This window comes from Tasmannia lanceolata, unplaced genomic scaffold, assembly GCF_043159265.1.
Source record: "Tasmannia lanceolata isolate RefF3 unplaced genomic scaffold, GAP_Taslan_0.1 ptg000054l, whole genome shotgun sequence".
NCBI lineage: Eukaryota > Viridiplantae > Streptophyta > Magnoliopsida > Canellales > Winteraceae > Tasmannia > Tasmannia lanceolata.
Genome location: NW_027518731.1, coordinates 667,488 through 681,439, shown reverse-complemented (window position 1 = coordinate 681,439; position 13,952 = coordinate 667,488). Strand labels below are relative to the sequence as shown.

Here is a 13,952-nt window from a genome sequence, read left to right as displayed (position 1 = left end):
TCAAAGTATAAATACACCATTAAGTCCCTAAGAAGAAAAAAGGAGATCGGAGGAAAAGAAGAGGGGACTAGATCCCACCGTATCCCCCCTCAAGGCCGGCCGAAGGAATGAAGCTACCCTAAAAAAATGAGGCAATAGCAAAGGAAGTTCGGGGTTTGTTACTGAGGTTTACCGATCCCAAGTAAGAGAGGGGAGAGAGGCGCTGGATGCCTGAATCCCATCCCCCCCTCCCCCCCCCACACCCTTTTCTCTTCCTGACCGTTTGCCTCCGCCCCGCCCACCCAGTTACCAGAGAAAGAACCCACATATTAGTCTTGGAAAACCTGATTATACCTCAGTCATTTCCTGCTGTTCATTATATTGTTGGTCCAAAATCTGACTTGGGTGTCGAAGTGGTCGTCCAGGACCCACCCCAGACCTCCCTGACCCCTCTGTTTGTGATTGCAGACCCCAGCGGAGGCTCTCTATCCACCACGCGATCGCAGACCAGGATTCTGGCTCCATCAGTATTATATTAGGGTTGTAGTTATGCCTGGACAAAAATTGTTTAACAATATCATTCTATAGTTAAGGGCAGTATCAACTACATCTTGCCAAGCTGTTTGAAGTGATTTATGACATTTGGATTTTTACTTGGTTACATAAACTTTCCCAAACAGTTCAAGTCCAATTATTCATAAGAAATTGTTAAGTCGTATAAGTCAGAATTTTGTTTCTTGCATCCACAAACACGTGTGCTTGAGCATGCTTCTATCACATCAACGGGTAAGCTATTTCCCCACATGAAGTACCTGTCGGTACAAAAATACTCTGGTATTAGAATGAAGATGTGGACGGCAACATTATTTACACTTTTTCCTGTGTGATCTTTGTCGATCAGTTTATTGGCTAAATCATGCAACTCTAACGTCTAATAATGTGCATTATCGATTTTTTAATGTTGTTCCATTGTTACCCGGTGGTCACAGGTTCGAGTCACGGAAACAACCTCTCCACAAAGCAGGGATAAATCTGCGTACATCTAGCCCTCCCAAGACCCAGCAATGGCGGGAGCCTCGTGCATTGGTTCCTTTTATCGATTGTTGAATGTCAAGTATTGAAAGAAGGACTCATCAAACTCCTCTAACAAACCTCCACTATATTCTTTCAGTAGAAAAAAGACAAATAAATTAGGGAAACAAATTTAAAGGGAGAGTATATTTTCACCCCGTCTGCAGTACGCATTCGCACCCCCCTTATAACGTGAACAGTGGGCAACTTTAACACTTTTTTACGTCAAATCACGTTAAAAGGGGCCGAATGCGTACTGCGGGGGGGGGGGGGATATCATCGCCCAATTTAAAATGGAATCTTCAGACCTGCCAAACCTAAATTTCAAACTAACTTACATATTTAGGACTCCACTCACAAAAGTCTACTTTTTTCCTACATTCATTAGGAAGAACAGTTACCATATAGCATGAACCAACTACTGTCAAGTTGATTGGGGTGAGAATCGTCGTGGCTCATTCTATTTATTGCATTTTCCATTAGTATACAAATGGGAAAAATTAAGGAAAATTAATTATCATAAGAAGTATCAAAACAGCAAATCTCTAAAAACTTATAGTATGCTAATAGAAAATTTTGAGGAAAATTGATTACAAATTTCAGTGATCAAATCTTGAGCATATCTAGAAAAATTTGAGGAAAATTGAGTACAAATTTCAGTGATCAAACCTTGAGCATATCAATAAACTCAGATCGGGTCGAAGATATTTCTAATGAATATTATCACAAGACCGATCATCCAAAGATCTTTAGGAGATCAAAGCATCTCTCAGATCGACGATCCTCGTCGTTTTAAGGCCAATTGAAGTGTTTTCAGTGTGAAAACCCTTTACCGAAAGGGTTTTCAGTGATCAAGCTGTTGTATGCTGTCATGACAATGTTTCTTGGATTTTAAGTGAGAAATTCGGGTTTTAAAAATCTCTCTCACATCCCAAGATTTCTAAAACCTGGAAATATGAGAGGATCAGCTACTCTCTTGCTAACGGAAAGAAGGGCTAGCAGTAAAAAACGACGGCCGGTCCGCTTCTTCTCTTGTATCTTGGCTACAATTTTGAAAAAATCCCGGATTCTAAAATCCGTGTATCCAAACAGCCCCTTAAAGTCTATGAAGTCCCATTGGAGTTGCTGAATCTGACAAAGCAGAAATAAAGGTCTTCAAGAAAGTCTTAAACATCCTTATTGTAAGTAAAGATGATGAAAAGGATTCGGGGGTTATGGGACCTAAGTAACTCTACAGGTCCATGGAGATTCGCTAACATGATCGATTGCATTCGTGATATAAGGGGAATCACATGGTTGCTACCCATATACATACGTTGAATGGCCTTGGCGCAACGGTAAGGTTGCTCCATTTGTGACATGGGGGTCATGGGTTCGAGCCATGGAAAGAAGGGATAAGACTACGTACATCTAGCCCTCCCCAGACCCCGCAATGGCGGGAGCATCGTGCACTGGGCCATCCTTTTTTTATATCAGTTGAATGGCCAATGTAGTTGCCGCCGAGTTTGCAAAATCTAGAACTGATGCGAGGGCCTTGTTATCTCTAAACTCCTTTCTCGTCAAGTATTGATTTTTTTTTTGGTTTGCTAGGGCCATCTCAGCCCCTAGTATTTTTTATTTTGGTTTGCTAGGCAGTGATAGATCGAGCCCCCATATATCTTAGATCGACCCCTTTTAACCTAAACATTAGGGTGTGTGAATAATAAAGTTTTCATCTGCCGTTACGTTAAATACCGTACGAGTCTACAACTCACAAGCCCTAACGCTTTCTGTTAAAAGGGGTCGATTTAAGATATATTGGGGTCGATTTATCACTCCCCTTTTTAGGAGTGCTTCTATTGTTTTGTCCCTCGTACTATTGTCTTTGTCCTACCAACAGGACATGAACTTTCAACTTCAAAAGTTTATGGTTTTCCAGTCTAGGGGTGAAACTCGGGCTGGGTTGTGTCAGGCTTCAGGTCAAGGATTGTCCACCTTAACCCAACCCGGATGGTCAACCCTAACCTAACCCACCTCTAAATCTCTCACCCTTAACCTGATCCATCTAGCTCGTTTTTTTCAACTCAGAAAACATACAACAAAAAACATAAGCCTAAGATTTTGAAAATCAAGATAAAAGTTGAGGACAAAAGCTGGGTTGAAGTCGGGATGGGTTACCCAAGGCCTCGACCCTAACCCAATCCGAAATTAAATCGGGTTTGGCTTTTCCCAACCCAACAGCTTAGTAAAAAATCGCAGAGGCAAAATCTATAAAGTCCCATTGGAGTTGCTGAATCTGACGAAGCAGAAATAAAGGTTTTCAAGAAAGGCTTAAACATCCTTATTGTAAGTAAAGATGATGAAAAGGATTCGGGGGTTATAGTTCCATGGGACCTAAGTAACTCTACAGGTCCATGGAGATTCGCTAACATGATCGATTGCATTCGTGATATCAAGGGGAATCACATCAATTTTGCCCATATATATCAGTTGAATGGCCTTGGCGAAACAGCGGTAAGGTTGCTCCTTTGTGACCTGGGGGTCACGGGATTCGAGTCACAGAAAGTAAGGGTAAGGCTGCGTACATCTAGCCCTCCCCAGACTCCGCAATGGCGGGAGCCTCGTGCACTGGGCTGCCCTTTTTTTTATGAACAATTACCAATGGGGGACAAAAATTAGGCAGAATTATCAACAGGACCCAGGCTTTTTCTGAAATTATCAACGAGGGACAAAAGATGTCTTGTTAGTAAAAGCTGGACGAGAATGCCCTTTTCTTAAGCAACAAGTTTTGCTTTTCCACTTATCCCTCTTCTCTCTTCTTTCCCTCTTTTTTTTCCATTTTTAACTTTGTTTTTTTTTACCCTACCAGCCATCTTCTTCAACGTTTAGTCACCATTAGAGGCGGGAAAGCTCGAAAACTTGAAACGTGAGTTCATTCCCATCTATCTCTCTGTATCTAGGTTTGTTTTTCATTTGTTTTAGGATTTTACATTTCTCCGTCTCCCTTTCAATGGCGGATAAGGAAGATGAATCGTTAGGTAGAAAGAAAAAAAAATGGTGAAAATGAACGAGTGAAAAAAACAGGAAGTAAAAATGTGTTGATAAGGGACTTGATAAGCCCATTCAGAAATTGCTAACCCCATTTTGATACTGGATAACCCCAATCCAAGAGACATGAAAACCCCTTCCAAAACTCCAGTACTCTCAAGCCAATTTTAAGGGACTTGATAAGCCCTTTCGTAAATTGATAACCCCATTTTGATACTAGATGACCAAAATCCCAAAGACTTGAAAACCCCCTTCCTAAACTCTAGTACCTCAGCCAATTTTTAGGGACTTGATAAGCCAATTCGTAAATTGGTAATCCCATTTTGATACTAGATAACCCCAATCCCAAAGACTTGAAAACCCCGTTCCAAAACTTCAGTACCCTCGGCCAATTTTCAGGGACTTGATAAGCCCATTCGGAAATTGGTAACCCCTTTTTTATACTAGATAACCCCAATCCCAGAGACTTAAAAACCTCTTTCCAAAACTCCAGCACCCTAGGCCAATTTTCAAGGACTTGATAGCCCCATTCGGAAATTGGTAACCCCGTTTTTATACTAGATACCCAAAACCTATATATAGAGAGATAGATGGTAAGAACTCAACATTCAAGTTTTCAAGACTTGCCAGCAACAATGGTGGCTGACCAAGGAGGAAGATGACTAGTAGGGTAAAAAAATCGAAGAGTGAAAATGTAAAAGTAAAAGAAGAGGGAAGAAGGAAAAAACAAGATGAAAAAGTGTTGTAAATGCCAAAGGGCATTTTCGTCTAGCTTTTACTGACAAGACCTTTTTTGTCCCTTGTTGATAATTTCTGAAAAGCATGGGCCTTGTTGATATTTCCGCCTAATTTTTGTCCCCCATTGGTAATTGTTCCTTTTTTTTATATCCGTTGAATGGCTAATGTAGTTGCTGCTGAGTTTGCAAAATCTAGAACTGATGTGACGGCCTTGTTATCTATAATATCCTTTCTCTTCAAGTATTGCTTTTTTATTTTGCTTTGCTAGGGCTATCTTAGCCCCTTGTATTTTTTCTTTGGACCTTAGTTCTGTTTTTAAATAACCATTTTCGGAAAAAAAAAAAAAAAAACAGGGGGTCTGCAAAGTCTCCATTTCACGTCCTTTGTTATTAGTATTATTATTATTATTTCCCAAAGATGATGACTGAAACCAGCTCTTCTTTTCTTTTTCTTTTTTTTTTTTGAATGGCAAATATATTTTCATTAAAACAACAGAGACCGAGGAGGTCTCAGCGGTCCCTGAGAAAAATATGCCTTTTTCTTTGTAGGTAGTTAAGCTGGGATTGAACATACATTCAATGTTGAGGAACAAAGCCTCCCCAAATTGAGCTACAGGCACAAACCCATAAACTTCTAAAACTACAATTGCATGAATTTTCTAAGATGGATACTATGAAAACACAAGTCAATATTTATTTGTGGTCACACGTTCTGTTCCTTTTGGCAACAATGATTTTGACATGGGGAAGCTCTCATTTCTGCCCAAATACACAAGCCAAGCTTGGTCCCATTCATTCAAATGAACATGTAAGAAAAATACCTCATGCTCCATACTTGGATGCCTTCCATAACTTGAATGCAACCTCATGCAAAAACCGATCCGCAAGAATAGCCAGATTTGCCCCACGCTGCAAGGTATAAGAACAAAACACAGAAATGCCATTACCAAAACAGGAATGGCTAGCTCAAGAGAAGAAAGAAGAAATTGGTAACACATTTAGAGAAGAGACTCAGATATTTTATACCATGATCAGAGTAAAGCCAAGAGCTATAACCAAAATATAAAAAATGTCCTCAGTTTACCATTCAAAAAAAAATGTCCTCAGTTTTGATGGAAATGCTATTCAGGGAAGAATTAATGATTTTCTAGCTGTAAGATGATGTGACAGTTCTAGCAAGGCTCGATTAAACTGCATCTTTCATGTAGTAATGAGGGAATCCTTTGACATTTCTTTTGTGGACTTGCATAGGTTGTAAGATAGATTTTGCAGGGTTGAAGTAGCCTTTACTGACAAAGAATATGAGAACACTATAAAACTATAATATGCATTTTTGAAATCGAAAGTTTAAGATTGAGGACTCTCTTTAGCTGATCGCATACAAAATGTCAAGTATACATAAGAGCAACTATTATGTAAGGGAGTAACGGTCATTCAGGCAAGGTCGGTTGGGTCTGCAAGTTAGTCACAGTCCACTTGTTCTATAAGTCCGTCAACTTGTAGAAATAGAACAGTTCAAGCTGTAAGTTCAGTAACTCAGCTTCCCACGCTTGGTTTCAATTCAAGTTGGTCGTCGAGCCCATGAGATAGGCCGCGTGGAAAAATAGTCCATTCTCATCTTTATAAGCTCTGATTTCCATATACACATGCCCCAGTGCGCACTCAATACCCTCACAGGGAGTCAGCGTAGTAGAAGTACGGGTACCTGCCTCACACTATCACAAGTATCTCAATTAGAATCGTGGAAGTACATAAATAATGTGGACAAAAATCGGCATAGGAGTGAGGGCTTCACTTTATCTTAGGATGGGAGTACTTTACTCATATAATTCAGTAGGGAAACACGAGTTTATGTTGTTCTTGGTGTGGTGTAGTGAATTTAGGGAATATACATGTAGTAGTGTGTGGGAAGCATGGAGTAAGATAGGTCAGGGTACTCATGTAATTACTGGATGTAGTGAGGTTGTTGTAGTGGGGATGAAGAATCGGTAGGCACAAATGGGCGGCCACACATGCCAAAGTGAGACATGTGTCAACGAATGGAAGTCTGGGACCACCCTATTATAACCAACTTCCCTACACTACTGACACATGGCAGGAGGGCCACTTGAGGTATGAGGGGGACCACACCCATTGGTTGTCTCTTGGGCTGCCATTTGGACTGCCACATCAGCAAGGGGACCACTTGCTTCTAGCTGGCCATGTGACTAGAAGCTTCCTCTTCCTCTATACATAGAGGAGAAGGGCCCATATTTCAGCAGCTTAGACCTCAAGAAAGTTTTTTTTTTTTTTCACTTCTCCGGTTTGGGGAGAATTTGGAGAAAGATGTGAGGAAACTTGAGGAGAGAGAGTTGCGTCAGGAGGATTGTAAACCCCTTGATCAAAACAAATCAAGCCGTGTGAATCCCTATTATCAGATTGATATGATCATCACAGAATTCAAAATAACGTACACTTTGCTAAACCCTAGGGATTCCTAGTTGGTGATCTGTGTGCTTGAATGGATTGATATTATGACACAAAACATTGTAGTAGTTCCCACTCAGGAGCAAACTTCTAATGAATCAAAGTCATTGAGAACCATCTAGAGCTCCACAAACCACTCATGTATGAGGACCAAAGCAACTTCCTTAGAGGAGATCCAACCTTCTGATGATATTTACATGAGGGAGATCAATTCTGGTTAGTTTGATCAATGTGTGAATATAAGCAAACTCATTTGTGGACTGAGAATAACCATCTCAAGACGGCTTCATTACTTAATTGCTGTGATTGGCAATCGCATCATACAAAACAACTATAAAACCGGAATTGTCCCGATTCAGTCCTAGGTATGATCGCTCTATGGCCTAGACATAACCAATGAATCAGACCCTCACTGTCAGTCTTGTTAGCAGAACTATAGCACATGTTTTCCTACCTTGTGTTTCCACGGGACACAATCTCTATCTTCCTTGTACAACTAAAGACACAACCTACCTTTTTTAGAGTCGATTTTCATGAGTATCGTAGAAAGCAGTAACGAGCTAAAAAATAGCAAATCTTTCCAAGGGCACCAATATTAAAATAACCTTTACACCTTCAAGGCAATTGATTAATAAATATGAGGAGCAATAGTGGGTGAGTTGGTGAATGTTGGCATAGAAACAAGAGCTGGTTCAGTAAGGAAGTCACCAAACCTAGTTAAAAGACGTCCAGAGAACAATTGAGGACAGTAATCAGTATTCAGGAAATAACTTATGCTTGATACAAACAAGGAAGCTGTTCAGTATTTTTAGAAATTTTTTAGTAGTGAGTTTTACTTGATTTTAAGTGGGGTCTATCAATAGTAACATGAACAGTTAATTTTAGGTTTAGTTGTTTTCAATTTAGAGTGGCCCTTGTTTTTTTCTAAGTACGGGTCTTTAAGCCTAAAAATGGATTTGTTAAATGCTTTTAAACGGTTGAGAATAAAAGAAGTGATGGCTAGGATTCTGTAAGAAGGGATAGGGTTATTTATAGTCTTGCATATAGTTTCTTGAGAGAATTTTCTTTATTATCATTCTTCTCGATTTTTTTGCCAGATAATTCTTCTTATTTGTTGCAAATCAACATCTCTGTGAGAATTCCAAGTAATACAGACAGCACTACAAATCCCTCATTACTTCTAGGTTGACAAAAAAAGTCATGCAGAAAATCTCTCAAAACTTAATCCATGGCTAGACTTCTTGGATCGAAGGGATAAGGAGCCGTAGAGCTGATCGTGTCAGTCGTACGGATTGTCTCTTATTCTTTTGCCAAACCTCCAAGAAAAAACCCTAGCCTTCTTTGGATAAAGAATAAGAAGAGGAACTTCATATCAGCATCAGGTTCAATGCTATGATACCATGAAGTTTGAATCAAGGAGATGGAAAAGAGATGAGAGGAGGAGAGAAACGAAGGGGCATAAATTGAACAATGGTTATGTTCCATTGTGGGGTATTCCCTTGTGGGTTCTGTTCCATTGGGGGGGAGGATGGGGAATTACTTTGTTTATTAACTTAATTCAAAAAGGAGAGAAACGAAGGGGTACAAATTGAACAGTGGCTATGATCCATTGTGGGGTATTCCCTTGTGGGTTCTGTTCCAGATGTGTGTGTGTGGGTGCGTGGGGAGGAGGGGGAGGCATTACCTTGTTTATTAACTTAATTCAAAAACTATAAATTATAAGCATACCCCTGATTTAAGATATATTTACAAAACTGAAATAAAAACACGAAAGGAATATCTATCAATGCTAGGTGCATTGATGATATCTAAGAGACTATTAGGGTACGAGAGATTTTTTTTCTCTCGCATCCCAAGGAGTTCTAATGATCTAGCCCATAGGTTAGCCAAATCATGAGTCTTCAGGCCTTAGATAAATTCAGCACCGCCCTTACAGACTTGCCCAATGATGTGCAATTAAAAAGGGTGGCCCAGTGCACGAGGCTCCTGCCATTGTGGGGTCTGGGGAGGGCTAGATGTACACAGCCTTACCCCTGCTTTGCAGAGGCTGTTTCCGTGACTCGAACCCGTGACCACCAAGTCACAATGGAGCAACCTTACCGTTGCGCCAAGGCTCACCCTCTAATGATGTGCAATTGTAATCTATAATTTTCCTTAATATACATAATGTTATCTTTGTAAAAAAAAAAAAAAAAAAAAACAGCTTCCAAAAGTAATAATTTTCTCAAATTACTTTAATACATGAAACTATTCTGATAAATTTTGATGTACAAAATTTGTTTAAAATGGAATTCGGGAAGTTTTTGTGAAAAGAAGGCAGAAGCCTATTGAAGCTGATACTGGTTCAGATGTATCAGTCAATAGGAAATTTATATGATGGGTGGCCGTGAAAACACGTGAAGTCCAAAAAAGTAGGTACGGCCCACTCCATATGATGATCCAAACCGTTCATCTGTTTGGGCACAACATCAATAGGTTGTGCCCCAAAAATCATTTCCATAGGATGATCCCAGCCCTCCGATCTGTAGAAGATTCCATAAATGATTTTTGGGGCACTCCATATTAAGATCGGTTCAGATCAGAGGGCTAGGATCATCCTATGGAAATTATTTTTGGGGCACAACCTATTTACGTTGTGCCCAAATAGATGAACGGTTTAGATCATCATATGGAGTGGGCCGTACCTACTTTTTTGGACATCAAGTGTTTTCACGGCCACCCATCATATAAATTCTCGAGTCAATAATCACCATCATAATCAAACAATTTCCATTAAGATCACAAATTTAACATAAGTATGGAGAACTTTATACCACCCACTGTTGTGAGGTAAATGTAAATGCATTTTAATTTTGAGTGCAATTGTTAATAATAAATTTTGACAACAACCAAGTCCACATTGTTTAGGGCACAAAAGTATAAATTGGGCAAGATGATTGACCAAATGCCCAGAACACTAAATACAATAAACAGAGGGATGTACCATTCAAACATAATAATAAAAATAAAATAAACTGAGGGATGTGGCACAGTTTGATTCATTAATGCATACCTCATCAAACTCTTTAAATGAAAATGCCATTGCCATATCCTTGCGAGTTACAGCCTCCTGCCATTGTGCAACTAGCATGGGATGGTGATGCCTGCTGAGCATATGTTAGCTGGAAGTACAATATAAGTTGCAACCACAAAAATCAGGAGACAGGTTTACCTTCAGCGTACCTAATATTATGTAATACTTTCCCTTCTTTCATTGCGTAACTTTGATGAGGGCAAAGCACAGAAAGATCAGAATTTATCCCCTTTTGGGAGTTCAAAATTGAAGAACTGTGATCTTCATTCTCGGGAACAGCTCCATAGCTCATCACAAGCGATAAATGTAAACGGGAAGCGATCGGTGAACCAGGTTGGGCAATTTGCATTATTGCACCAACCAACGTGTTTACCCATTCAATGTCAGTGTAATTGACCCCGTCTTTAAGGGATGTTGCCTTCTCACCAGCTCCTATGTGCACAAACACTAAATCAAAGTCACTTTTTTCTAATATCTCATCTCCTTGAAACCCTAGTGATCTCAGTAATTCACAGGCTGCAGAAAAAGGACCAGGAACTTCTCGTGGGTCATTGTAGGAATGATTGTTCTTAATCAACTGATCAAAATCTAAGATACTGAAACCAAGATTTCTTCCAAAATTTTCAACGCCGGCACAAGTTGTGAAAATAGCTGCTCTCAGTCCCATGAACCTAAAGTTCAATAAGGAACAACAAGGTTTCATACATAGTCAACAAAATGATATTGATGTATTTTATTAATTGCATCACAATTAACAGCAATTTTACCTCTCTGATATGGTCGGCACCAATAAATCTTTCCCGGACTCCATATTGGCATGTTCTCCTTTCTGAAAGACCGTGGAAGATTTGATTTATGTCATGAAGTCATGCTTCCATGAAGATGTAGTCATATATGAATCTTACCACTTTGTTATAAGCATCATATGCATCCAGTAGTTGTGCAAATTCTCTAACCACTCTCTCGTCCTCGCTTTCTGAAATTTGGATTAAATTCAAAAATATGGTGCAAGCTATAAGAAAAATTGAATATCCTGTCAAACTAGTCAGTAAGGTAAATAGGGAGATAACCATCAACAAACAAAAAGTAGAAACCCCTTTTGGATTTAAATCAATGGATCTGAGAAAAGGAAAACAGATGGCCACACTCCCTCATTCCAGCTTCAGAGATTTTATACGTGAGGCCCTCTTCATAGGACGATCCAAACCATTCATTGCTGGAACAACGTAAATAGGTTGTACTACTTAATTAAATTTAGGGAGTCCTCTTCGATCACCACATTGTCCAGCCCATTTGATGCCAATAGTCCTTGGTGAGGAGCGCGAACCTCAGCGTGAGCAGCACGGACAAAATTTAAAACTTTTTGTTTCTTCATTAAAAAAAAAAGACTTCTCAATTGGGTTTTCTCATATAAAGTTTCTTCTGATGTTTCAGGCATGATTTTAGAAAAAAATTATACGGAAAGTTCAGCTTCAATTTAATACTTCAGAAAAAATCAAATTTTGATCACTCTATGGCCTACACAAAACCGATTGAATCAGACCCACTAAGCCAATCTTATTGTAGAACGCTGCACTGAAGAGCAAATCCCTTGACATAAAACAAAATGCACTCCCCCAAAAAATTAAAAAATCAAACCAATCCAGCAAAAAAAAAAAATCAACTTTCACGAAGAAAAATACCCATGCAAATAAATTCCCCATTAGGGAATAAAACCCATGAAATGGCAATAAACTAGACAATTACATATGCTACATTTCCCAGTTTGTTGCCAATTTAGGGTTTCTACTTCCTAATATTCTCTTGAACGGATTTATCACAAACCCTTGAAGCACAAAACTTTCAAGGTAACATATCTGGATAAATAATAATCATCAGAGCATTGTTTTAATAAATATACCTTGAGGAGGAGATTCTCTTAGGGATAAGAAACCACATGAAGATTGAGAGGCGAATGAATGGAGATTTGAATGTGAAGGAGAGATGAGAGGTACAAACCCATCTCCGTATATTATCAAAGCTCGGCTTGGCTTATCAGCCATTGCTCTACTCTCTTCTCTCTTCTCTCTTCTCCCTCTTCTGAAAGTAAAGCGGAGGAGAAATAGCAATGACTGATTTTCGCACTCCCTCGTTTCAATAATGACACTTCTCTTTTGACCCCTTGATCAAATGATCCGAGTCCTTGATCTTAATTGACTAGTTTAGGGTTTCTAATAGTGAAGCTAAACTTTAGATAACCAAAACCCAATTACATAATCAAATGAATTTTTTGATCTATGATCAAGAGAAGTTGATATTTTAGGAAAACAAACATATAGCTTTTTTTGATCTTTGCTTAAGAGGGAGTTATTGTTGAAAAAAAGTGGGTCCTCATAATTTCATATCAAGACATTTCTAGGGGTGTCGATGGATCTGAACAGTTCAATGGACCATCCGAATCCGAACTTAAATGGAGAGGTCTAGAGAAACTATCAGGATTCATGGACAAATTTATGATCCTTACCATAGGATCCGAAAGTAATTTTCAGGTCGGATCCGTACAACTAACAAGAGCCCATGACGGGACAATCCAAAATCCTAATTTATTTACGAAAATACCCTCCATTTTATATAGGGAAATGTTATCAGCACTACTGTATTTTGATGCGGGCACTCCTCACTTTATTAAAAGTATGGTTTGGCCCGCACAGGATGATCCAAACCGTCCTTTAGATGGGCCACAGCCTAAATAGGTTGGGCCCCAAAAATCATTTTCATAGGTTGATCCTAACCCTCCGATCAACATTTCCCTTTATACAACGTTAAGTAATTTTTCAAAGGTATTTTAGTGAAATAAGTCGTGCCTTTTTTCAAACTATTCTTATTTTCAGTATCGTCATTCATCTCTCTCAAGTCACAAGTCACCCTCTTTCTCTTCCTTTTATAACCATTGACACTAACTCCCTAACCCACCAAGCAGCTCCTGTGGCGTGCACGTACCCTCTCTCTACGCTTCTTCAAAGAAATTTCTAGGGTTGTCAACGGATCCATTTCGGATCAGATCCACCTATGTTTCAATCATGATCCGTTCAAATCCCTTATCGGTTGGATCAGATTTGAAGTGCTCTTCGGATCCTACCACTGTGTCTCACTCACGGTCCTATTAACATTGTCGGATTTTTTTTGTTCCTGAGAGTTATGTGGGAGAGTAAGTTAAATTTTGGTCCCATCCCATGTTTGGTTGCCTTTTAGCACTAGGTTTTTTTTAATCCCACTCTTGTAATGATTACTTGTGGGGTGAATTTTTTAATCCCACTTTTGTAATGATTGCCTTTTCATCCCATCCCAAGATAACCCCAGGAACAAAAATAACCTCAGGAACCAAAAATAAGCTTGAGAAGAATTTTTTTCTACCCAACAGTTCAAGCAACCAAACAAAGGTTCCCAGGGTATTTTTTTCTCCCACATAACCAAACATGGGATTTTTATTTTACCAGGATACTTCTAGGACTTTTTTTTTCCCACCTATCTCCCAGGGTATTTTTTTCTCCCACATAACTCCCAGGAACAAAAAAACCCGGTTTTGCTAACGAGTGCCCACTCTGTTGGTTGCCGGGTTT

At 39.3% G+C, this 13,952-nt stretch overlaps 1 protein-coding gene across 1 annotated transcript; it reads right to left on the bottom strand.

The window, feature by feature from the left end:
* Nucleotides 1-5,446: 5,446 nt before the first annotated feature.
* LOC143864888 (uncharacterized) lies at nucleotides 5,447-12,493 on the bottom strand. Its single transcript, XM_077375756.1, has 6 exons — nucleotides 12,254-12,493; nucleotides 11,259-11,329; nucleotides 11,121-11,182; nucleotides 10,503-11,024; nucleotides 10,333-10,423; nucleotides 5,447-5,723 (listed from the first exon to the last, which is right to left on the bottom strand). Exons 1-6 carry the CDS (start codon nucleotides 12,393-12,395, stop codon nucleotides 5,637-5,639), a joined length of 975 nt encoding a protein of 324 aa, XP_077231871.1. The 5' UTR covers nucleotides 12,396-12,493; the 3' UTR covers nucleotides 5,447-5,636.
* Between the last annotated feature and the right edge of the window lie 1,459 nt (nucleotides 12,494-13,952).